Here is a 24,092-nt window from a genome sequence, read left to right as displayed (position 1 = left end):
CCAATCCTGGACTAGTACTATAGAGGTTCTTACTGAACCAGAAATCTTCTAGTTAAAGTGTCTTTTTGTGCTTTTATACCATTTCTTATGCTCCCTTTGTCTGCAATACTTTGGTATCCACCTCCACCTGTTATCTTCTACTTCTTTTTAAAGAAACAGTTCAATGACTGCCTCTTCTGTGAAGCCCTCTCTGACTTTTCTGACAGGCATTTTTTCTTCTGGATTCCTTCGGGACCTCTAGTATAGCAGTTATCACTTTACACTGACTGTTTACATGTCTGCTTCCCATTTGGCTAGAAGCTCCTGACAGTGGTAAAAATGACCCCAGACTCATAGCAGTCTAGGGTATTTAATAAAGAGGCAAAGAATTATTCCCATCACCATGGCTCTGTACTTTACTATAGAACAGTGCAATATGACCCGGGTAAAATAGTGCAGAATTATCAGGTACACTAGGCACATTTTTGAAAACTCTCCTTAGAATAATTAATTATATTGGAGTTCTAGTTTTTGAAAGTGCATGCTTTAGTTATGTGGAAAGTTTTCCTTTTCTAGATCCCTCATCAATATTGTCAAATTAATAAAGTATCACTCTATAGATCAAACAAATTAGTAGTTAAGAAATTAAGCACTCAGGAGTGCATACAAGAATAATGCCTTAAGAAATATATTGAAAATTCCATCAAGTTCAATTTGAATTATGCTGTCATAAGTAAGTGCTCTTCTTGTGGTTGCAGAGAGCAAAATAAAAAAAAAAACTAACAATCAATAAACACATACCAATTACTTACTCTGTAGAATAATTTTTACAAGTATTTGAGGTGGTACTCAAAAATACCAATAAACTAGAAGAGTTCTATAAAAAAGAATTCTATATTTCTAACCAAATATAATTAGAAAAAGATTATCATAATTTAAAAAGGTAAAGATTAATTTTATAGATAATCCAAAGTGTCACTAAATTAAAAGCTATAGACAAGGAAAGCAATATATCACTCAGATATTAATTTTATCGAGTAGGAGACTAAATTGAAATAAAACATTCAATAATAAAGATCGCATTTATATAGGGTCATATGATTATTCAAAGTTTTCACATATAGTATCTTGTTTGGTCATTCCAATAATCCTGGGTCTGTGGTAGAAGGCAAACATTTGTAACCTCACTCTATGGGGAAGATTAGGGCCCAGCAAGATTTTGTGATTTGCTAACAATAATAAATGGCTCCACTAAAAATATGGCTCAAATCAGGTCTTTTGATGACTAATTCCAGTATTTCAGTCAACAGCACAATCTCGTGAGTTTTTCTTATTTTTTCATTTTGAAAATAATTAAATTTTAGACCGAAGAAAAAGATTTAAAAAATTATACCTCTTCATCAAAAATTTTAATAGTACTTACTGTATGCCAGGCTCAGAATTCAGAGATGAGTCAGCCCATGCCCTTACAGAGCTCAGAGTCATCTAAATATATACAGGCACATTAACAAAATAGTGCAATGGGGTATAATGGGTTCTGTGGTGGATGTTTAGGTATGAAGAAGGTAGGGAGGATATTTAGAGTGTCTTCATAAAAGCAGAGGCCTTTGAGCTGAACATCAAAAGAAGAGTAAGGTCTCCCCAAGCAAACAATATAGGAAGAGTGGTCCATCGACATTAAAAGGCCCAAGGAAACACTGGGGGCTGAGAGCTGCGAGTTCCCAGAGTATGGCTAGAGAAGAGGATGCAAGTGGGGAATGACAAAGAATGAGGCTAAATCAGCAAGAATAGGCCAGGTCACAAAGGGCTTTGTTCATCACTCTGAGAGTGATGGCAAGTGTGAGGTGTGCCTAAGTATACTCCCTTTGAGGATAGTCTTTTGGGAGTCACACCATAGAATGGGCTTCCAGAGTATACAGGTGCTATCCTTTCAGTGATACTTTGTTATTATTCTACCTGGAGTTATATCCCTTTTATTTTGAGGCACCGTAGCCTGAAAATATAATCTGTTTAGAAAGGCCTATTCCCAGAGTGGATTCCTTCCCTGACCCTTGGCTTAAAGAATGCCCAGTGGTAAGAATAGCTTCCCTTTACCAGTATCTGCCGCATGTCAGGAGCTTTGTATAAATTCTTCCAATCACCCTCCAAGACAGACATTGACCCCATGTAACAGATGAAGCAGATAAGGTTTAAAGAGTCACTTGTTTCAATATCAAGTACATGCTACCTTCTACTACTATGCTGAAGAATCAGAATTTAATCCATGATTGTCTGTCTCCCAAAGCAGTGTTTTGTTTTGGTTTTATTTTTTTCCCTCATAATATTATGTTGCCACCTGTGGGAAAATGCTGCTACCAAGCCTGGGACAAACCAAAGCTCTTCCCCCAGAACTTGTCTGCATAGTTTTCTCCTTCTCATCCTTTCCTATCTCAACTCGAATAATGTCTCCTCAGAGAGCCCCTCCCCAAGCACCTAAACATCCCAGTTACATCCTCATTGCTTTCTTAAATAAAGTTTATTCAGGCTCCTTTGAGGTGTTGATTAGTACCTGAAATTATTTTGTGACATGTTCCTTGCCTCTGTCATATGACTGGATTGTAAGCTCTTTCAAGACAGGAGCTCTATATATCTCATTTTCTGTCAAATCCCTAGCTCTGGGGAGAGTACCTAGAACATAGTCGGTGCTCAATAAATGTTTGTTGGCTGGCTGACCTGCTATCTCAGAACAGCCACAAAGGTGTTGATCCTCAGAATGGTGAGCAGATTCTATATAGAGCTTTATACCGTCTCGAAGACTAAAGGTAATTGAATAATCTTTCTATATCCACATTTGCAAAGTATCTGTAATTTCTTAATAAATTACAAGGAAAGAGAAGAATAACATGTATAAAACACTTACACCTCTTTTCTGAGCCCATGCTAAATTTCACCAAAAAAAAAAGGTTACATTAGAATCAAGATAGAAAGGAAGTTCATTTTCAAGATACAATTTCCTTTAATGGTAGATCATAAATTGACTCAAATTCTAACAAGTTTCAGACAAATACTTCTGGCTACAGAACAAATCATGAATAAAAGTAAACACTGGAAATTCACCATCAAAATTATTGGCTGATTGTGATACTTAGGTGCCCTCTGGTGTATGTTGGTTTTTACATCAATTTCTTGCTTCGTACATCATGTGACTAAGATCTTATAATGTATTCAAAGGTGATTTTTTCCAGTGCATTTTAATGTGTGATGAACAGAGCTATGAAAAATGGCCAAAAGATTGTGGAGCAATTGAATTAAAAAATCAATGGTTCTACTGTAAACCATTATTTACAAGCAAAAAATGCAGTTTAGGTGGCCCTGAGTAATCAGGGAGTGTGAAGTTACTAGAGTTCTTACAAAATGTTATATACTGTAAATACATAGGCATGATTCAAAAATAAGAGGCATGAAAGGTATGAAAGGTATAAAGTGAACAGTTGTGCTTCCAACTGTTCCTCTTCCACTCTCTATGATTAACCATCTAAGTATCCTTTCACAATTTTTTATGCATACTGAGCAAATGTGATATATATTTTATTTCTCTCCACCTTTTTATACTGTATACACTATTCTACATCTTTAATTTCTCTCTTAATAATAAATCCTGATAAGTTGTGCATAAAATTCATAGAGAACATTCTCATTTTTAAAAATAGAGTTGTACTCTATTGTATAGATACACATAATTTATTTAAGTATTCCCCAAACGATAGACATTTGGGTGGTTTCCAATCTTTTTTCATTACAAATAAGAATGAAATGGTCTTATACAGGAGTTATTTCAAAACTGCACACCTACAACTAGGACAAATTCCTAGGGGTGAAATGTGTTGGGTCAAACAAAAATAACAATTGCTAACACTTATATTGTGCTTACTATAAGCTAGCACTATGTATTCTATATATATTAACCCAAGTATTTAATCTTCTTAATAATCTTATAAGGAAATTACTATTATCTCCATTTTAAAGATGAGTGAACTGAGGCACAGAGAGGTTAAAACACCCGCCCAAGGTCAGACAGCTGGCAGGTGTTAGTGGCAACCAACTTGGCTCCAAAGCCTATACTCTTAGCCATTACACTTTATTTTCTCAAGGAGTGTATATATTTGTATTTTAAATAGATATTAACAAATTTTCCCCCATACTGGTTATACTAATTTATTCTCTCACTACCTTGACTACTTTTTTGCCTATAGATTCTTCAAACTTTGAGAATTTTGTTGGTTTAATTATAGGTGAAAAATAGAATCTCAATGTAGGATTAATTTGCATTTCTCTTATAATAACCGAGGTTGGATATCTTTTCATATGCTTAACACCCATATGTATTAACTTTTCTGTGAATTATCTATTCATACCTTTGTGTATTTTTATATTGGTGTATTATTTTCTTATTGATTTCTAAAAGGCCTTTTATATATTAGAGATATTAGTGTGTTGTCTGTGATATGAATTAAAAATATTTTTTCCTAGTTTGTTCTTTATATGTTGACTTTCTTGTGCTTTTTTTACTGTAGCAGTTTTTGATATTTGTGTAGTCAAATTTATCAATCATTTATAGATTCTATATTTTAAATAATTTCAAGATTATAGAATAATTTTTTTGTTTTTCATTTTCATGGTTTAATTTTTTTTTAATTAAATCTTTTATCTATCTAGAACTTATCTTGTTATATGATTTGGGGTATGGCTCTAACTTTATTTTTCTCCAGGTGGCTTCTCCAGTTGTTTAGCTGAATAATCCTTAATTTCCTCACTGATTTGAGGAAATTACTGAAACCATAGTTTTCTCTCATATGTTCTCATATGTAATTTGATTCTATTTCCAGACTTTCTATTCTGTTCTTCCACTTTTTTCTGTCTGTATATGTATTAAATATTGCCTTACTATTTAATTGTTGAGGCTTTATACTATATTATACTATACTATACTATACTATACTATACTATACTATACTATACTATACTATACTCTCTCATGACTTTCAATTTCCAGAGTTTTCTTTATTATTCATGGCTATTTTTCATATAAACTTAATAACCAGCTTTCAAGTTTTATTAGAAAAATCTGTTGACATTTTCATTGGAGTGTTATAAATGTCAAACTTACTTTCAAATCTTCCTAAATACAATATACTACTTAAGACCTTTAAATCTGATTCAGCTGGTCATGGGTGCTTGCAAGAAAACAATGTATTAAAAAGTTGGGTTTTCTTGGTTCCGTAATTGACATTCATTCAACAATAGGTGTTACTTATCCTTTCATTGTTCTTAGTTGTAATATTTGTCATCTCTTTCAAAGAAATCAGAAGGGGAAAACAGATTTTTGAACATGAAAAACTTCAGAAGAATGCCGCTTAATCTAAAATCTGTCACCCCAACTTTGTACTCCCTAACCTCCAATCAAAGGAATACTCCTAACAGCCATTGAAACCATCAGTGCCCTGTGGGTACTGACTTACTACACTTTGGCTTTAGGTTTCTGATAAATGCTCTGTGTTCTTTATATTCCAACTCCTTGCTACTCAGCAGCCTTGACATCAGCTTGGAGCTTGTTACAAATGTACACTCTTTAGTCTCACCTCAGACCTACTTTCATAAGATCCTGCAATGGTTCATAAGCACCTTAAAGTTTGAGAACCAAAAGATCGTTGGTTCTCAAAATGTGGGCCTGATAGCAGATGTGGCATCATCTTGAGCCACATAGAAAATTCAAATTTTGGGGCCCCATACTACACCTACTGAATCAGAAATCCTTGGTTTAGGTGCAGCCATTTGTTTCAACAAGCCCTCCAAATGATTCTGATGCACTCTAATGATTGAAAACCACTGCTCTAGATCAATGATTCTCAAGCCTGGCCAAACATTAGAATCACCTGGAGAGTTTTGAAAACTCCCGGTGTTTACAGGGTACCCCAAATAAATAAAATCAGAATTTTAGGGCTTCAGGTCAAGGAATCAGTGTTTAAAAAATTTTCCAGGTGATTCTAATGTGAAGTCTAAGGTGAGAACTTCTGCTCTGCCTGGAACCATGCTTCTCAAACCTGGATTCATAACAGAATTACCTGAGGGTCTTTAAAAAATAATACTGATGCTCAAGATCTCACCCAGAAATGTAATATGGTCCTGATAGAGCTGAGAATCACTTCTTAAAAATATTTAGTTTCTCAGGGGATTCTAAGATCTAGCCATGATTTCAAACCACTGCTCTAGAAATATCATTTCCCCCACATAAACTTCAAGTCATACTAAAAGAGAATAAAGTTTGGAGGTGATGGAAGAGATACATTTTTCATTCCCCATATACTTATTGAGTATGTTAGGCTAGTTACTATGAAGGTTAAAAATAGGTCCAAAGCATATTTCCCACCCATAAGAGAATACATATAATCTGTATTGACAGAAAAGACCTGCACACATTTCATAAATAATGATTTGAAAGGAACATATTATTCTATGCTACTGACTATAATTCAATAAAACAAGTTATATGCATCATTAAATCACTGTTAGGCCAAAGTAATTTCTACCCTTTTTTAAAGAATAGGAGTGAAGATGAAAGAAATACATTTCGAAATGGTTAAGAAATACTTTTGAATACGATTAGCAATCAGCCCTTAGACATTTGAACCTGGAGAAAGCACTGGACAAGGTCAATACCCAAAGATTGAGAAAGCCTAAAATACTTTAAGGTCTCCTCCTCCTTGGCATAATTAAAATTACGGTATGGAATCACTGACAATCAATTTACTCCAACATTGTTTAGTAAATTAAATTATAACTACTAAAAAATTAGCAACTTATAATAAATATTTTCCCTTTTATTATTAGACATAACTATTTATTTTGGCCTAACTCTTTGCCTCTCCTCTTATATTGGCTTCTTTTGAGAACATGTTTAAAAATAATGAAAAATAACCTAGTCTGAGAGAAATGTCTAGATAGAAACAGTTTTCACATTTATTAGACTGTCAAATTTATTTATATTTTTAAGTGAGCAATCAAAATTCAAAATTTTACATAAGTTTTATGAAACAAAAAGGTACATTAAACATTTAAAATTGGGTCAAAATTTTGAAACGAAATTTTGTTTCAACAATTCAGCTAAATATATTACACTCATTCCTTTGTTTTCTTATTAGTTACAAAGGCAAAGATGTGACATAATCCTTAACGACTATAGGAGTTTCTTTTTTCCCCTCTTTTTAAATGTGAAGATCTAGTTGGCTTTATTAAGTGCTTCATTAATTGGGCAGCATCCCATCTAATAACTAGAAGGGTGCTTCCTAGGAAAGGAGTTTCAAAATTAAAAAAAAAGTCATAAATGTTATCGCATCTGCCTTGTTCCATCATAAAATACAGGTTAGAACAGACTTAGATCTCTTTAAATAATACTAATTTAGAATCAAAATAGGCACCCCTGTTTAATGTAATAATGTCTCCATATCTGAAAATGATCCCACATTAGTAGATGATCCATTTCAAGCTGTTTCCCCAATAATGGTGGGATATGGACTGATTCAACCACATTCCTTTCTTCTATCTATTAGTGCATTCATTATGAGGTGAGCTGATATGCTCTTTATGTGTACCCATGAAACAGAAATAAGTTTACTGGCTCTGAAAGGTTTTGAATCCATCATCTGGGATAGAATTGACCTTCAAAATCATCAGATGAGAAAGGGATAACATTTATTATTATCTCAATTTTATAGCTGGAGAGACTAAATTTTGATAATATCACATCATTTTCATGGGATAATAAAGGGTGGTGCAGTCATTATCAATGGGGGTTGGAAAGGTACCGCATGTCGTTTCCTATCTCCCTCCCACTACCACGCAATAAGTATACAGGATATGATTCAGAATCACTTTTGTATCTGAGTTATTGTTATAAAGAGTGTCATGCCATCTCCAGTGTGTGGGGGCATTTAATAATGTTGAAAACCAATGCTATAGTGAAAACAAAGGCAATTGACACAGGGAATCAATACTTTAGTCCTATACTTTATCTATTGGAGTATGCAGTTAAAAAAAAGTTTATGGTTCCTTGAATGGAAACATTTTGGAGATAAAAACTGAATTACAGCAATTATAGAACTATAAACTATTGATGACTTTTATTTTGCTCTTAGGAATTTGTGGAATAATCCTCGTCATTCTTCAAAGTGCGGCAAGGTATAGGGCATTTGATTTATTGAGCCAGGTGGCTGCAATGTTACATCACTAAACCAAAGGAAGTGATTCCAGCAGTTTCAAACAAAGGTAAATTCCAGTTTAGTGCTTTGGACAAGATTTTTAAATAGCTTCTACGTACCTGTTCTGTGTGAGTTTCCCCCCTTTTTTTATTGTGAAGTTGAAGATAAGAACCCACTTTAGGAGTAGGTAATCCCAAAGTCAGCTTGTTTTTTTCCACAAAATATTGTTTGGACTTCCTTCGTCGAGGGCCACGGGATCCTGGCAAGAAAACCTCATTATGTGAACTTGAACTCTTCAAGCGCTGAGAGAGGTTGCTTGACTTCTCCTCCAGATCACTGTCACTTAGGTCTGAAAACTGCTTGCTGCGATGGGCTCCAACCTCATAATTTGGGCTTAAAAATTCACTACCAAGTAAGGAGGCTTCACTCTGTGGGCTCTTTTTCTCTTCACATTTTCCCCCTGCGAGTTCCATTGAAGTCTCCTTGGAAGGGTACAGTGGATCCAAAGTCAGATTTTCTGTAGAGCTGTCTATAGACTCCAGCAATACTTCCACAGTTAACAACTGCTGTTCCTCTTTCTTATTCTTCCAGTTTGGGTCATATCGGAGATCTGAATATTTGTCTTCTTTTGGTTGTTGACTGCCAAAAGCAGAAAAGAAATGTCAAGTACTTAATCAAGATAAATTTATTCATTATATTTAATTGATCATTTATATGAAATCAATCTTAATCTTTCCTTTTATTATTGATATGTTAAAGACAGATCCCAGGCTCAAGTGAGGCCTGAGTTACACATAAGGGTAAAAAGATCTTAATTATTTATCAAAATATGGAATAAAAACTAGGGACGGTTAATTTCTAAATGCTAGAAAACAACTGAAAAAATGTCTATACTGTTAAGCCAGTGAATGACTGTGGTTCAAGGAATGCTATTATTTATGCACACCAAAAGTGTTTCAGCAGGTGAAGATAAAATTGATTTCACATTTTAGTTTGCCATATACATATCTGGCTATTTATCTAGGATGAGAAATGAGATCGTCACCTGGACATTTGCCTCAGTCTGCTCCCTTTTAGGAGGAAAGCAAGGTTTATCCTGACTGAATACCTACATAGATTCATTATCCTTTTCAGTGATTTTATTTGTCAGATAATTTTGTGTTTGTAGATTTTATCAAATGTACTACAGAAAGATCCTCAAGGTTAAGAATCAGAAGGTGGCTCACTGAAAAACTCTTAGTGGATACTCTCTTGGTTGTCAGGCTTATCTATACACAGAAAACTCAGTAGACAGGTCAGTGTGCACTTTAAGCTGAAGTACAACCCTATTTGAATAAAAGGTTAAGTATATGGTCCTGGTTGAGGGAAGTAAACTCATTCATAACCAGTGTATGTGACCCCAAATAAAGTCCTCCCTTCCCCCATGACAATCTCAATTTGTAAAGTCTTAACCAAAATAGAAAAAAAATGCTGGTAATATGGCATATTTAATGGCCCCTTTGATCTTCAAAAGCTAAATGGGAGAGATTTTCCTTCCTTGAGTTCAGTAGATGCAATCCTCTAATCAAAAGGGAATTCTAAATCATCTAGGCTTTTTATGCTATTTGATATTCCCGTTTACAGAAGACATAATTTTATGCTGGGTAAACAAACTAATGGTGCCCCTAATACTAATTTACTCTTCTTAAGGTGGACTTAGATTTCTTTGATTTGATGTAAAGCAAAAACTAGAGCAAAAAGCCAAAACTTTCATGTCTTTCTAAACTGTCATTTTGAATTTTTTAGTTCACATATTAAGATGTAAAACTTTTTGGAAGAGGCTGCTCTTCCTTTTCCAGGAAGAGAAGATAAATGACGTTCTCCTCTAGCAAAATGCTTGCATAGAGATGGCTTGCACCTGTCAGGAAACTGAACATCAACCTGTGCGACTCATACTCCCTATGCACCATGGCGTCACCTGCCTCTGGAGCTTCGATGAGATTTTTCCTGTGTGATGAACTCACAGTATTCCCATCACATGAACTCACAGTATTTTTTGGTCCTGCCTTTCACCTGGTTGTAAGGGTCCTTGGATATGTATTAGAGGCATGGAGTGATCCAGTAGGGCACATCTGGACTTGGGACTTCACAGATCTGGGTTTAAGCTCTGGGTCTGTTACTACCTATCTGCATTAGCTGGCTGATCATGTCATCTCTGACCTAGTTTCTGTCATCTGTAAGTAAGAATAAATTGGATTTTATTATGTTTATTTCTTAGGATTGTATAAGGATCAAAATGGGACATTACATCTGAATTAATGTTCTGTATTTGTGCTCCTTTTACTTTTCACTATGGGGACCTTGTCTCCTCACCTGGTTAAGGTCGTGAACACGAGGGACTGAGGGTTACCCTTCCTTTCCCAGCCTCTGCCCTAGTACTCTGCCCTCTGCTGTGGACAGAACAGTCAGTTAAGTATTTCTTAAATAAATAACCGAGACTCTAAAAATACTCTAATCAACACAAATATAGCATTAGATACTTATTTTAAAAGACTAATAGTAGTAAATTAGAATCTAAACATGCAGAAGAGCTTCTTGCATTGGACCAAATTAGTGAATGATTTTAGGGCTTATTTTTATTGAGTTAAACATAAGGTTCAATTGTGGTCGGTTAGGTGTTGAAAAACATTAAGGAGTGCCTCAGTTATATCTTTAAGTAAACAAAGATATAACACATTATTTAATGAAGAAAGATGCTGTTTCATGATATGCACGATATATTGAAAGGAAAGAATGATTTTAACTCTCTCTGTTCATTCATTTGCTTGGCTCAACAGAATTTAATTTTCCTTACCCATTTCCATTTGCTCACTCATTGATTCTACAGGTGTTTACTGAGCACTTACTAAGCTAGAGGGATACAGTGGTGGATACAGAGCCTAGTGGGGAATACACACAAGGAAAGAAGCAATTAACAATTGGAGTGATGAGTGCCCTGATGAGGGAGATGGGGCCATCAGGACTCAGGAGGGATATCCGATCCCATCTTGGAAAGTCAGGGAAAGCTCTCTGAAGGTATTAATGACTTAGCTGATGCCTAAGGCTAGGAAGGGTAGGAAGTGTATGCCAGGCTGAGGAAACGACATATATAAAGGAATGGAAGGGAGAGAAAACATGATGGTTTCCAAGAACAAATCAGTATGGATAAAATGGAGGGTGAGAGGAAGGAAGGATGAGGAGTAGAACACAGTCTTAAGCAGAGGTGAGATACTGAAGGGCTTTATAAGTTCCATGAAGGAGTTCGGTCTACCTAAATTGAGAGGCTGAATTTAATTTAGCAAAAATAACAGAGAGAGTAAAGATATTAGTAAGACATAAAGACTCTTGAGTTTTTGGAAGGAAGTATCTACAAAGGCTATAAGGTCTTGGAAAGTTTTAGAACAGGTAGTCCTTTGCACTGCTTAAACCAGGGGTTGGCTACCTTTCTTAGTGATACATTCTGTGGGGAACACTGTTTTGCTACTTAGTCATGGGGTAAGATATGAAGTGCTGACTTTGGGAAGATAGCACATATTATTGCATGCTGATCTAGAAAATGCTTCTAGTGACTCTTCAGTTTTTCCTCAGAACTACCAGATCAGGAAGGTACTATTATTATCCCCATTTAATAAATAAAGAAACTGAGGCTTAGAGAGCTTATGTAACTTTTACAAGGTCGCAGAACGAACAAGTGGTAGGGCCAGGATATAGATTGACAGTCTATTCCAGGACCTGGTTCCTGTCCATTAAGTTGCTCTGTATCATGCAGCTGTTTTTGTAGGTGGTAGTGAAGCAAGCATTGCCATAGGGCCTGCCTAATGTAAGCAGTCAATCAGTCAATTGGCCAGTCAAGAAATATGTATGAGCAGTTCCACAGGTACTAGGCGCTGAAGATAAGAGTGGTGAGCAAAACAGAAGAGGCTGATGGATCCTATTTGCTAGTGAAGAAGACAGCCTTTTTGTTCCAACTGTAAAAATCAAGAACAAATTAGATGCAGAAAGAGATACAGAATATTATGGGTATTTAAAACAGGAGGAAAACCTTGTTTATCACTGAAAATATGTTAACCTTCGATTTCCAGATTCAGTTGCTAAATGATATCTGAAAGTCCATTCAACTCTCGTTCTATGATCCTATGATAAACTCACAAAAGAATTAATAACTGAGGAATGTCCCTTATTTTTTTTTAAAATAGGCAGTCTTCAATGATTGAAGGAAATGGATTTCTGACTTCCATCCCTGCAGGAATACTTAAAAAAAAAACCCCACATACCAAAAACTGGCACTCAGTCTGGTCATCACATTTAATCAGCACCAGCTGATAATGTTATCACATCTATAGTATGGTTATAGACCTTCTTCAGTCATATGAAATCTCCACAGTGCTTTACTTCTCTGAATAATAATAGGAATATATTGGTTCTGGGAAATGATATAACAGAGTATCTAAGGATATGGGTCCTGGAATCAGACTGCCTGCACTCAATTCCTTGTGCTACCAGTTACTGTGTAAGCATGGGCAAATTATTTAACTTCTCTCTGCCTCAGCTTCCACATCAATATAATGGGGATAATAATAGTACCTATCTCATAGTGTGGTTGAGACAATTAGCAAACTGATCATATATATGTATATGTGTTTGTATGTGTGTACATATACATATATGAAAATATGTATATATGTATATGTGTATGCATGTGTGTGTATATATGTACATATATATATGTTGAGAACTAAGTCCTTGACACACAGTAAGGATCCAATAAAGGTGAGCTATGAAAGTATGCATTAGTGAGGTGTCTCTGGTCTTGGTTTGCTGTGTGTTACATTCAGTTGCCATGACATAACATTGTTGTGCTTCCTGCTGATGGATCTCAAAGGATTCTTCTCTCCCCAGGGCTTAAGTTATTTCCTGGGTACAAAGTTGTCTTGTGATGTACTAAGTGGCACCTTAGTAGCCTGAAAAAAATCAACACATCTTTAAAAATCCATTTTTTACCATGACTTAGGCATCGTGGAGAATCTGAACTGTGATTTAGGAAAATGAGATTAAGAAATTTCAGCATTTCAACATGATGAAATATTTTAAGAATTGCTGAAAAATGATGAGAAAGATAAAACTACATGAGTTAAATTACTTTAGACCTTCAGCAACATCTTAATTTCTAGCCTCAACAAATTTCCATTCTTAAATGCCAAAAGAAACAATATTACACACTACAGGAGAGTGGAACCTGGAAAATACAGAGTTTTGAAACAAATCAGACAAAATGAATTGTTGTGGCTGAGAAAAATGTTTTTGAGCCAATCATTTGAAGAAGAACTCTAATAATATATGTGTACAAGATAGAATCTGAAAATGTGGCTCTTAAAAGAGCATTAATTACACTGTACCATTTACACCTGCATTGACTATCTTAAAATATCTTCTTCCTTCACTTTCTAGGTGGAAATCATATGTTAAAATGAATAGGAGGTTATGTTTTGCAAAATCATGAGCATGGAAAGCTGTAACACTTCACAGAAACAATTATAACGGCTGAAATAGAACATGATGCTAAAGAACCCATTGTACTGAGCTTGTATGCTAAGAAGCTCAATTGTATTTAGTGGTCCAGGTCAACGCACTGGAGCAAAATGAGTGTGAAGTGCTCCTTCATCAGTAATCATCTGCACACAAAACATGCTCCTCTTTTCCTCCACATTTGATAGAAAGGTTACAAAGACAGTGAGTACGCAATTCTTTTGTTACTGTTCAGACAACAGATGCCAGGTCTCCTCTTCAGATGTCTAGATTAGAAATGGATGCAGAGAGGAAGAGGAAGGTGGTCTCATATGCATACACCATGATATTTGCTGGCTTTAATGGACCATGTTTGAGTACTGACTGTGACAACTTCAAACAAAATAAAATAAAATCTCCATTTAATGGAGAGCCTCATATTCAGTATAATATTCGATCAAAAAAATTACTAAAATTAGAGCATGTTTCTAGCACAATTAACATCCTTTGCACTCATAATAAAATATTCAATAACTGGCCATTTTGCCTGTTGAAGAGGGAATAAAAGCATTGCTATTAATCATTTAGCAGTTATTTATTTGTCACTTTATTTTAAGTAGCCAGTTAAATTGAAACTGCACATGTTATTATTGATTTAGGTTTAATTTAATCCCTTAAAACAGAACAATTATTGCCAATTTATATGCCATTAAATCTTTTATGCATATGAACAGAAAATTCAATTTATGTTTAAGTGTAAAGTTTTTAATACTTCTTTAAGAACTATAAAACTGACAACTGTTTCCAAGGATTCCTGAATCCTATGCTCATCTTAATCTTTATATCGACGGCTTTTAAGTAAATAAACCCAAAGGATTATAAATCACTTTTGCAAGTATAAAATATAATGGATCCACAAATATACAAAAATGCTTTGGGAACGTTATTTACAACCCAAAAAATTTCACTTAATGCAGGCATTTATTCTGCCAAAAAAATTAAACATTTTAATGAAAAAAAAATAGTGGTTTAATAAAATAAAGGCCAAAGGCTATCTACAGAAACACACTAAAGTGAAGGGGCTGGATTGTTATCTAGTGAATTGTATTTACGGAAATTATATAATTTGGATAATTCCAGCTGAAGTCCATTCTTTTCTTTGACAACAGATTTATGGCTGCAAAATAATCAGATATTTGCCCCAATTTAATAGACTTGCCAGTACTAGTCTTGATTCAAGGACAATCTGTGAGTTAAATGCAAATAACTAAAGAAGGCATGATAGTGACTCCAATATAAAATTCTAGCACCTCACTTCTATTAAGATTATCTTTTTAAAAAAGAGCATCCCATGTAAAACAAAGGCTGCACTTTCACAAGGGAAATACTGTATGACATGATGTTTGCAAACATAATTCCTGTTGCCCAGTCCGAGCTTGCAGGGCTCATGCCGGACTAGGAAGGATTGGTTGTTCTTTTCGCTTTCCAGAAACAAGGACCAAGAGCTTCCTAAAAATTTCAGATGTTTACACTTTTTTAAGATGGTATTTATTGTATTTTAAATGCCAGATATTAGCACCCTTGGAGTTGCAAGGTAGCTGTGATGTCATAGGAAAAGCAATGGACAGATCTTGACATTTGGGTCCTAGTCCAGATTTTGCCACTGACCAAGCTGTGTGAACTTGGGTGTTTTCTTAACCATTCTAGACCTTGGGTCCTTCTTTTGTACAATAAGGGGAATGGGCTGAATTTTAAGAGCCCTAACAGCTCTAAGAATCCACCATTTTATTAAGTGGACTGGGCATATCATGTGAAACTTGGCAATGTATATTAAGCGTTAGGAAAAGCATTTATTTTAACTTCAATACATTAAAAATTATGGTAATCAAAGCTTTCTGTATTTTCAAACTTGTCACAGAGTGGAAATAAACAACAATGGTAAAGGTCATAAATTAAACTATCCTTTGGTTACAATCTTCTTAATCCTCTTGATGAACTCACTGGATTGCAGGTGGTATAAATTTAAATTATACTTTGCGAGGTTTCGAACTTACTATTTACTTATTTTAACATAGTAATGCATGCTCATTTTGAAATAAGGCAGAAAGGAACTGCTGGTCTTTCTCTGAGAGCAATAAACCCCAGAAGTCACTGTGGCTTTATCATTTCTGGCAGGGACTCTGCCTTTAATAGACACAATTCATGCCCTCACACACTCCATACTTCTTTCTCTGACTGCTCATCTGTTACAATGGCACCATGCCTGCTCTGAGGAGTGCACCAGAGTTTAACTACAGCAGAGTTTGTGAGCAAATTAAAGAACATAAAAGAGAAATGACTAATACCTATGACAAAAAGTCACTTCTCTAACTATTGCCATGTGATCAAAAATAAATAATTAATATGCTAGTAGCTAGCTCCAAATACTATGTGATGTGAAACCCTTAGAATAAGGTATGCAGTGTAATGTACTTGAAGAGGTTGGCCAACTCATCTAATAAAGACAATAGAAATCAACATGGATGAATCAACTCCTAAAAACTCTCAGAATATTCTTAATACTAGAATATTAGAATAAACCTTAAGTGCTGTCTTTATACTCCCATCCAGTACAAAAACAAACAACAAACAAAAACAAAACAAAAAACTCTACACCTATGAGAGAAACTACTCTGTCCTCAGCTTAAATATTTCTGATGGGTTCTACAAAACAGTCCAGAGAAAAGTTTAAGGGGTGTAAAAATGTTGAATTTTGGTTCTTATCCACTATCCATTTTGGTTATCCAGTGCTGCTATTTAAATCTTAGAAATCATCATTCAATACTTCACCTGATTCTTGTATTATTAATCTGAAACAATATCTATGAAAGCAGTTGAGAGAGAAAATTACATACCGCTGCAAAACAATAAAAATGATGATTATTATTACTGAGTCTCTTTCTTACTTTCAGACAATTCTGAAATATTCAGTTTAACTAATAATTCCTCGCCGTGTCTATCTCCCATCCAGTAATTTCTGGCACAAGGTAGTTTATTAGACAGAACATGGGATCTTTTGTGAAGGTTCTAGTTCCCCGGTGATGAGAGGAAGATATCTGCAGACCTCAATGAATGACAACACTTCCCAGGAGAGTATGAAGAATATAGGCTACTATGACACTGCTGCCCAAAGTAAAACACAATTAAGGTTATTTATTCTGAGGACACCGTACCCTTTAAACATTTGTATTATTTTGATAATATTTATAATTTTACATGCATCTGTACCCTGGCCTCAGCTTAATTCATATTAAAATTGTTATATCTTTAATATTTGTTAGATAGTAAAATTGAATCCTTTATCAAATCAGGCCTTGATCACCTATCTAGATATTTATAGTTATAGGCTCAGGCTCTGCCTCTAAGCAACTGCATATACCTACACAACTCTCAGAACCTCAGTTCCTTGTCTGCAGAATAGAGGTAATAATGCTTAAGAGGCCCTTGTAAGGTAAATGAGAGTATGTATAAAGCAAATAGTTCTACAAATGATAGCTAATTATATTTTTGTATCCTTGTAAACAAGACCTTATTAAACACATATACTAAGTACTGTACTGCTGCTGATTTTTTTCTTTTTAAATATATAAGGTTTCAGAAGGCCCCAGGACTGAAGAGGTTATTTCTAATGCTCTAGGAATTACATTGATCTCTTTCTTTGTGAGTGCTGAGGGTCATAAGGCTAGTTCTGGAGTGGGGTTTAAGGATTATCATGTGAAGATCCTCTCTCCACTCTTGATTCATTCGCTGCTGTCAAAGCTGCTCCAATTTCCATTAAGTAAAATGTTTTCTCTAATCCATATACATTGAACTATGGCTTCGCTTGGGTGAGATACAAAGAGTAATTGCTTTGAGGAGGTTCTAGTAACCTCGAAATGTAAGAGTAGGGCTCAAGTGATTTGTCAGGCAGCTTTCAAAACTGTTATTTAAAAAAGTAAGAAGAAAGAGATTTTCCTTGGTTTTACAGCAAGATAATTTTTTGAACTACAATTCCCAAAATGCCATCTACCTTATGGAAATGAAAGCCTACTTGATTTTATATTGAAAGTCTGAGATCAGTTTGTGTACTTCACGGCTCACAAACTCCTCAGATCCAAACAATGACACACTTAGGCAAGCTTTCCAAGACTATAGTGAGGCAGAGAAAGGGGCCAATCATGAAACAGGAATAATGTTTTTGAGGCATTATTTGACTAAATGCTTCATTTTTGTTTTTCTTTGTAGTGAAGAACTGGTCCACCAAATGTTCAGTGTATGATGCACTAATGATCGCTAGGGATATTAACACATTCTAACTCTGAGGATTATCATCTACCATTTAACATTTCCAATGCAAATCAATCTAAGGAAAATAGCATTATTTAAGGATCCCTGAATCAGAAGACCAAGGCCCTAATCATAATTTTGACTTTTAAGTATTATTCTTTATTTTGAAATATACTGAATGGTACTTACATTGTCCTTGGGTAAAGAGCAAGGTTAAAGTCATGTCCCTGAGCACTGACTCAAAGAGGAAAAACTCAACACTGTGGAAATGCCACTTAATGGATCTTTGCTTTGGTTTCTTCATCTTAAAAGTACAAACAAGAATACCTATCCATCAGAAAAGATCTTTTCTTTATGATGCTCCTATTTCTGTAAATAAAACTGCTACCATTTATTATCTAGGAGTAGTATGACTGCCTCAGATTAGAGCTGAGTGTTCTGAGTATTCTGCTCTACCACTCACTAGATGTAATAAATGGGCATAATAAAACCTTTTAAAATCTCAGCTGCAAACTTTAAAATGGGATCATTATAGCGTCCACCTACCAGGGTTGCCATAAGGATTAAATGAGATAATACATGTAAAGTGTTTAGCTCAGTGATGGGCTCATGATAAGCAGTCTATGAATGCTACCTATTGTTATTAGAACTTTGAAGTAATCTTTGGCTTCCCTTCTTTCTGCAGTCATCATATCTAATCTATCACAAAGCCATGTCAATTCTTTCATTATATATTGTAAAAGAAATGACCATTAAAAAGGATACATACTCTTATAAGAATGTATATTGGTTAACTCTGAGGAAGAAGAAAGGGGAATGAATTTGAGAAGAGGAACAAAAAAATTTCACCTGTATCATTTTATGTCGTTTAAAAAAAAATATATATATATATATATATATATATAACAAATATGACAATAAAGGTTATAAGCATTTTCTCTGTACTGTTCTGTAGGTTAGAATCTGGTCAAAACAACAAACATCCCCTCATAGCACTATGACATTAGACAAGTTACTTCACCTCTTTTAGCCTCATTTTCCTTATTTGTAAAATGAGGATATGTAACTGCACTTTCTTTCAGGGTTACAATGAAGAATTAAGTGAAATTACAGATGGATCTTTAAAAAGAGATGTTGTTGTTATAGGTGTCATTATTATTATAATTTTTTCATCTGGTAGTCTCTTTGTCCCTTGTTTATTTATCTTCTATTTTAATATGCACCAGCTTGTGGAAAAGAGTTCCTTAAACACTACTTCATTCACTGCTTTCCCCCAGAACCTGTATTCTCTCCTGCTGGCGTACCCAACCCAGTTCAGGCAGGTGTGGCTGTCTGACTGAAGTCTTCTTAATAACCTCTTTTGCTCCCAGCATTATAGCTGCACCTTGGTGACAGCACTTATCACTTGCACTGTACTTTGAGACCCCTAAAAAACATATAAGCTCAATTCAACTCAATACTCTCAATCAAAGAAAGAAGGATAGAAAGAAGAAAGGAAGAAAAGGACTCAGGACTAGGCTTGAATTCTGGTTTTGCTATGACTATATTCCTGGGATGAGTCATTTGAGTTCTGTGTTCAGTGTCCTATCTGTGGCATGAATTGTTGCACTCCATGATGGCTCTATAATTAGGCCCTCACTCAGTCCATTTCCCCTATACTCAGAGCAGATCCTCTGTCATTAAGCAGGGCTCCTTAATATGACACACATGCCATTCTAATTCTGTTCTTGCTTGTCCATGTTCTAGACCTTACAATAAACTTTCCTCAATATATTTTATCCCTAATTTAAAAAAAATGTATCATATATGTATATAACTTATAAAGAGCCAGTTGCTGTTCTCAGTACTTTATATATTTTGTGTATATTAATTTACTTAAGCATCTCAATAACTCTGTAAGGTAACCATTATTATCCCATTGTTACTGATAAGGAAACTGAGGCACAGAGTGATTAAGTGAACTTGGTCAAGGTCATACAGACCTTGTAAGTGGCAGAATTTGAACCCGAAGGTCTGTTTTAGACTCTATGCATTTTACCACCACACTAAAACTCCTTTCTAACCAATAGCTTTTAACTTCTATACTGTATCATATCATTTATATTCTAATTAAAATTGAGTAATATTGCATTATTTTCTCTGATAGTTTTTGGTAGCTCAGAGCATGAAGTTAATATCCCATTAATACTAATTACTAGAAATTGAATCTTTAGATGATTATATGGGCCCCAGTTCAGGTAGAATGTACCCCCAGAATGTACTTTACTGACATTCATAGCAATCCTGGGTGTTAGGCAGGCTGGTTCATTTGAAAGATGAGAAAAAGTGAAATTCACGAGAGTTAAGTAACTTATTCCAAATTATACACTAAGCAGCAGTGCCTGGACCAAATCAAGACTACTTGACTCCAAGTCATGGCACTTTTCTGTACTACCCTTTCTGGTATTTCTCCAAGGTGAGGTGATAGCGTGGAGACACTTGCAATATGGACAGGAAGTAAGGAGCACAAGAAAAGCAAGTGCCTTTATGAATACCTCTTCTTGTCTTTGCGTGTGTGTGTGTGTGTGTGTGTATAATTTTAAATAAAAAAAACAGGGAACGTGACAAAAAGCCTGGCTCTGAACTGTTTTTAGTTGCATAGAGACCTGTCTCACACACATTACAAGATGCTCATTATGAGAGCCTGTCCTTACTCTCATTGAGGACAGTACCAGTAATTATTTAACAATACCTTTCAGAAACCAATTATCTTACAAAAGTTCCTTACCTATGATTCGCGTCATTGTCCTGGGTATGGGCATTGTCCTTGCTAGCTGTCTGAGCTGCTTTTCTGCTTGCTTCCTCTTCTGTCTCACTCAAGCTATCCTGTGGAGGGCTTTCCTCCCCTAAACTGTCAGGCTCCATGATGTTGTCCTGGATTTGGTCTTCAAGTTCAGATTGGGCCTTAATCTCTTGAGTGAAGCTTTCTGAATCAGATTCCAAAGAGTCTTTTGAAATTAGATGTAAGTCTTCTTTCTCAAAAGGTGTTTCTGTGGACTGAGGCTTTAAGTTGATATGATGGACAGGAGATTGACTAGAGAGCTTGGGAATTAATTTACTATGACTCATCTTGAAAAGATACAAAAATTAACAGGGATACTCTTGTTGATAGGAGCAGTTGGCTGAATATTTAAAGTTGTAGTTCACAAAAGCAATACCTAAAAAAATTATATTTGTGTTATTCTGTGACTATTGAAATCTCTTTAATTCCAATGTTAATGAGAAATTTAAATATAAGGACCTTGTTATATTACCTGCAGGCTTTTGTGTGTACTCTTTTGTGTGTGTGAGGAAGGTCTATTGGAAAAACTACTGTGTTTTTGTCTCTACAGGAACACATCTGACACAGAGCTCCTAACCAGCCTGGGTAACCGAGGGTAGCTTCACCAAAGGAATTAAATGGCTGCCTGGAAGCACATTCCTCTTCCAGCTTCCAAGGGCCTGTGACAGAAAAGCCTAGACAAGCCAAGTGGTAATTATGGACAGAACTTTGATGGCCTTATTTCAAACACCCAGGACACTGATACAAATATGGCATTGTTCAGTTGTATTCATGTATAGAGTAAAACAGGTTCACGGTCTACCTTGTAGAAAGTAAAAGAGGGCGAGAGAGGTACTATGTGGTTTTCAGAGTTAGAACTGTAAAGAGAGAAGCTGTTTTGTTCCTAGACCTATATTGGCTGGCTTCATTATTTGGAAGATTTTTTGATACTCGGTTTGAGACTAGATAGGAATATATAATTAGGGGGCCATTACATGGATATCAACCTAGGCTCAATATGATAAAAAAACATACTAATGATTGAAACTGTTCAACAAAAGATTTGGCAGCCTTGTCGATAGAGCAGGCAGATAGACAAAATATGAGCTGGAAGAAGAGAAACCCACAGAAACACAGATGTGGTTGCCATAAGCCCTGATAGGTCATTAGAGGAGCTCAAGAATTCTGCCACTGAGCAACTCATAGTGGAGGCTAGATGTTCACGTACCTGAAAGGGCTGCTGTCCTGGGGAGTGTTCGGTGGGTGGGAGATTGGTCTGAGTAAGAGCCGGGATCTGCTCTATCTCGATTAAGAGCGTTATTCCAAGTGAGTCCTCTGTGTCTCAAAGGGCTGTTATAAAGACCGATGAGCCAGTTTATGGAAAGGATGCTCTGAGTTCATATCAGATTGAAAAGAGATGTTTTTGGATTGTGCTTCCTTTCATTTCTATCTAGCATTTCTCTTTGCTCTGTCTTCTAACTGCCTTTATTTCATTTTTTCCTATAGATCAGATAATAGAAACCTTCACCCTCAGAGATTACTATAAAATTTGTTTTAAGGGCTTGCTCTTATTCTTTTGGCAGACCCTAACTTTAATTAAATAACATAACTTTACTCCTATTCCTAGCGTTGCTTATAATGTTGACCTTGTTGCTATGTTCCCAAGAAACATCATCAACTCCTCAGAGGAAAGCACCTTAACAAACAAAACAGACAAAAGGTAACATTCATATTTAAATATGTATGAACTGGTTTTCTTTTTAATTCACAGTTCCCCCTGTTGGCGGACTAACATATTACTGTCTAACTATAAAGACTGGTTTGTTGTATTGTCTCTTATTTTAAAAATACATCTATTCATTCTACTGTATTATTTTAATATTGATAAACTGATTAACTTTTGCTTTTTAGGATCTTTTTAGAAAGCATCAAATCCATCAATAGCAGCACATTATAACTGCAAGTTTTAAAACACGGTTTTACTGTAAGAGTTCAAGTCACTATACTTGGGATCTTAAAGGAAAAGCTTAACATAACCATTATATTTCAATTTAGAATCACTCCTTCAGGAAATTAAGCAGTCCCTTCAATTTCTCTTAAATGAAACAGACAAATGTCTCTTAGAGTTAAATCAGTAAAAAATGTCCATAGAAGATAATACTTTTGTTGTTAACAGATTAATGAAGTTTGGGAGAGTATGAAGAGAGCAAAGCCAAATGCTACAAAAGCTAGGTCTTCTGTGGAGGCCTGATCTTATGAAAGTATGAGACTAAACAAGGACAAGCTGGTAGCTGAACTAAGTGAGAAAGTGGATGTATCAAATGTGATGAAGGTGGCTATATAGAGGCACAATACTTTTCCACTGAAATTTCTGACCAAGAGAGGCAAACAAATCTCCTAAATAAACAGGAAATGGCCAGTTCTCTAGGGAACTAAGGTTGGGTCTTGTTTACTGGGTGAAACGAATTTCCTTCCGTGGGTGAAAAGAAAGCCTGCTTGCATTCCCCAAGATGGATGGTAGAGAAAAAGTTGTCCTGTTTTGGAACAGGCCAGAAGCTGCCTATAGGGACGTTCGCTTTGTTTTCTCCCTTTACCTTTTCTTTGATGGACAAGACTGGGCAGTAAGGGGCGTTTTAAGGCCCAGGAAGTGACGATGTCCATCGTATCTGGTGCCCTGGACCGGTCTTAACCGAGGACAGGGCCGCTGTGGAAGTCTGGGCATTTTCAGAGCCCACACTACCCCCGGCTCCGCTCCCCCGGCTCCCCGCCCCAATCCCCCGTTTTCCAAATGCTGTCGAAGGTGGGCTCCTTTGAGTTCTCCCGGTTCCAATCCAGTTTCCTAGGGAGGTTTTCTGCTGTCCTCACCCTAAGTCCCAGCCCTTCCCGTTTCTGTCCCTGGGCGCGCCTCCCACCCCGTTCCAGGGGCAACTGCCCGTCACCTGTCCGGCGCTCCTCGTCTGCCGCGACCCCGGCAACCCCGCATCCTCCCGCACTACCACAGCCGCCCAGGAGCCGCCAGGCACCTCCCCGGTCCCCGCCCGCCCGCGTCGCCCAGCGCTGCCCTGGAGACCGAGGCGCCGCGTGACTGGGGCCTGGCACGGCTGCGGGCGGGGCCCCATCGAGCGGGCGGAGCCGTTGCGGTCGCCACCACCACGTCCGGTGACACCTGCTCAGGCGGAGAAGGTGGGAGCGGTAGTGATGATGGCGTCAGGGGGCAGACCCCCGCGAGCCTCCGGGAGCTCTCGGTGAGG

At 36.3% G+C, this 24,092-nt stretch overlaps 1 protein-coding gene across 6 annotated transcripts in view; it reads right to left on the bottom strand.

The window, feature by feature from the left end:
* The window catches only part of JHY (junctional cadherin complex regulator), a 66,505-nt gene extending 42,663 nt beyond the window's left edge, over positions 1–23,842 (bottom strand). For 3 of the 6 annotated variants that reach the window (XM_016132235.2, XM_016132237.2, XM_036221427.1), the window contains exons 1-2: positions 20,809–22,283; positions 8,333–8,852 (exon numbers count right to left, since the gene is read on the bottom strand). In XM_016132235.2, coding sequence (XP_015987721.2) covers positions 8,333–8,852; positions 20,809–21,149 — 861 coding nt within the window. In that variant the 5' untranslated portion in view covers positions 21,150–22,283. Of the gene's footprint in view, positions 1–6,991; positions 7,686–8,331; positions 8,853–20,808; positions 22,284–23,780 lie in introns of those variants that run through there. The other 3 variants (XM_016132236.2, XM_016132239.2, XM_016132238.2) reach the window with 3 other exon arrangements.
* Between the last annotated feature and the right edge of the window lie 250 nt (positions 23,843–24,092).

Source organism: Rousettus aegyptiacus, unplaced genomic scaffold, assembly GCF_014176215.1.
Source record: "Rousettus aegyptiacus isolate mRouAeg1 unplaced genomic scaffold, mRouAeg1.p scaffold_m13_p_5, whole genome shotgun sequence".
Taxonomy (NCBI): domain Eukaryota; kingdom Metazoa; phylum Chordata; class Mammalia; order Chiroptera; family Pteropodidae; genus Rousettus; species Rousettus aegyptiacus.
Note: the sequence above shows the minus strand (reverse complement) of the source record. Positions and strands in the feature narration are given on the sequence as shown.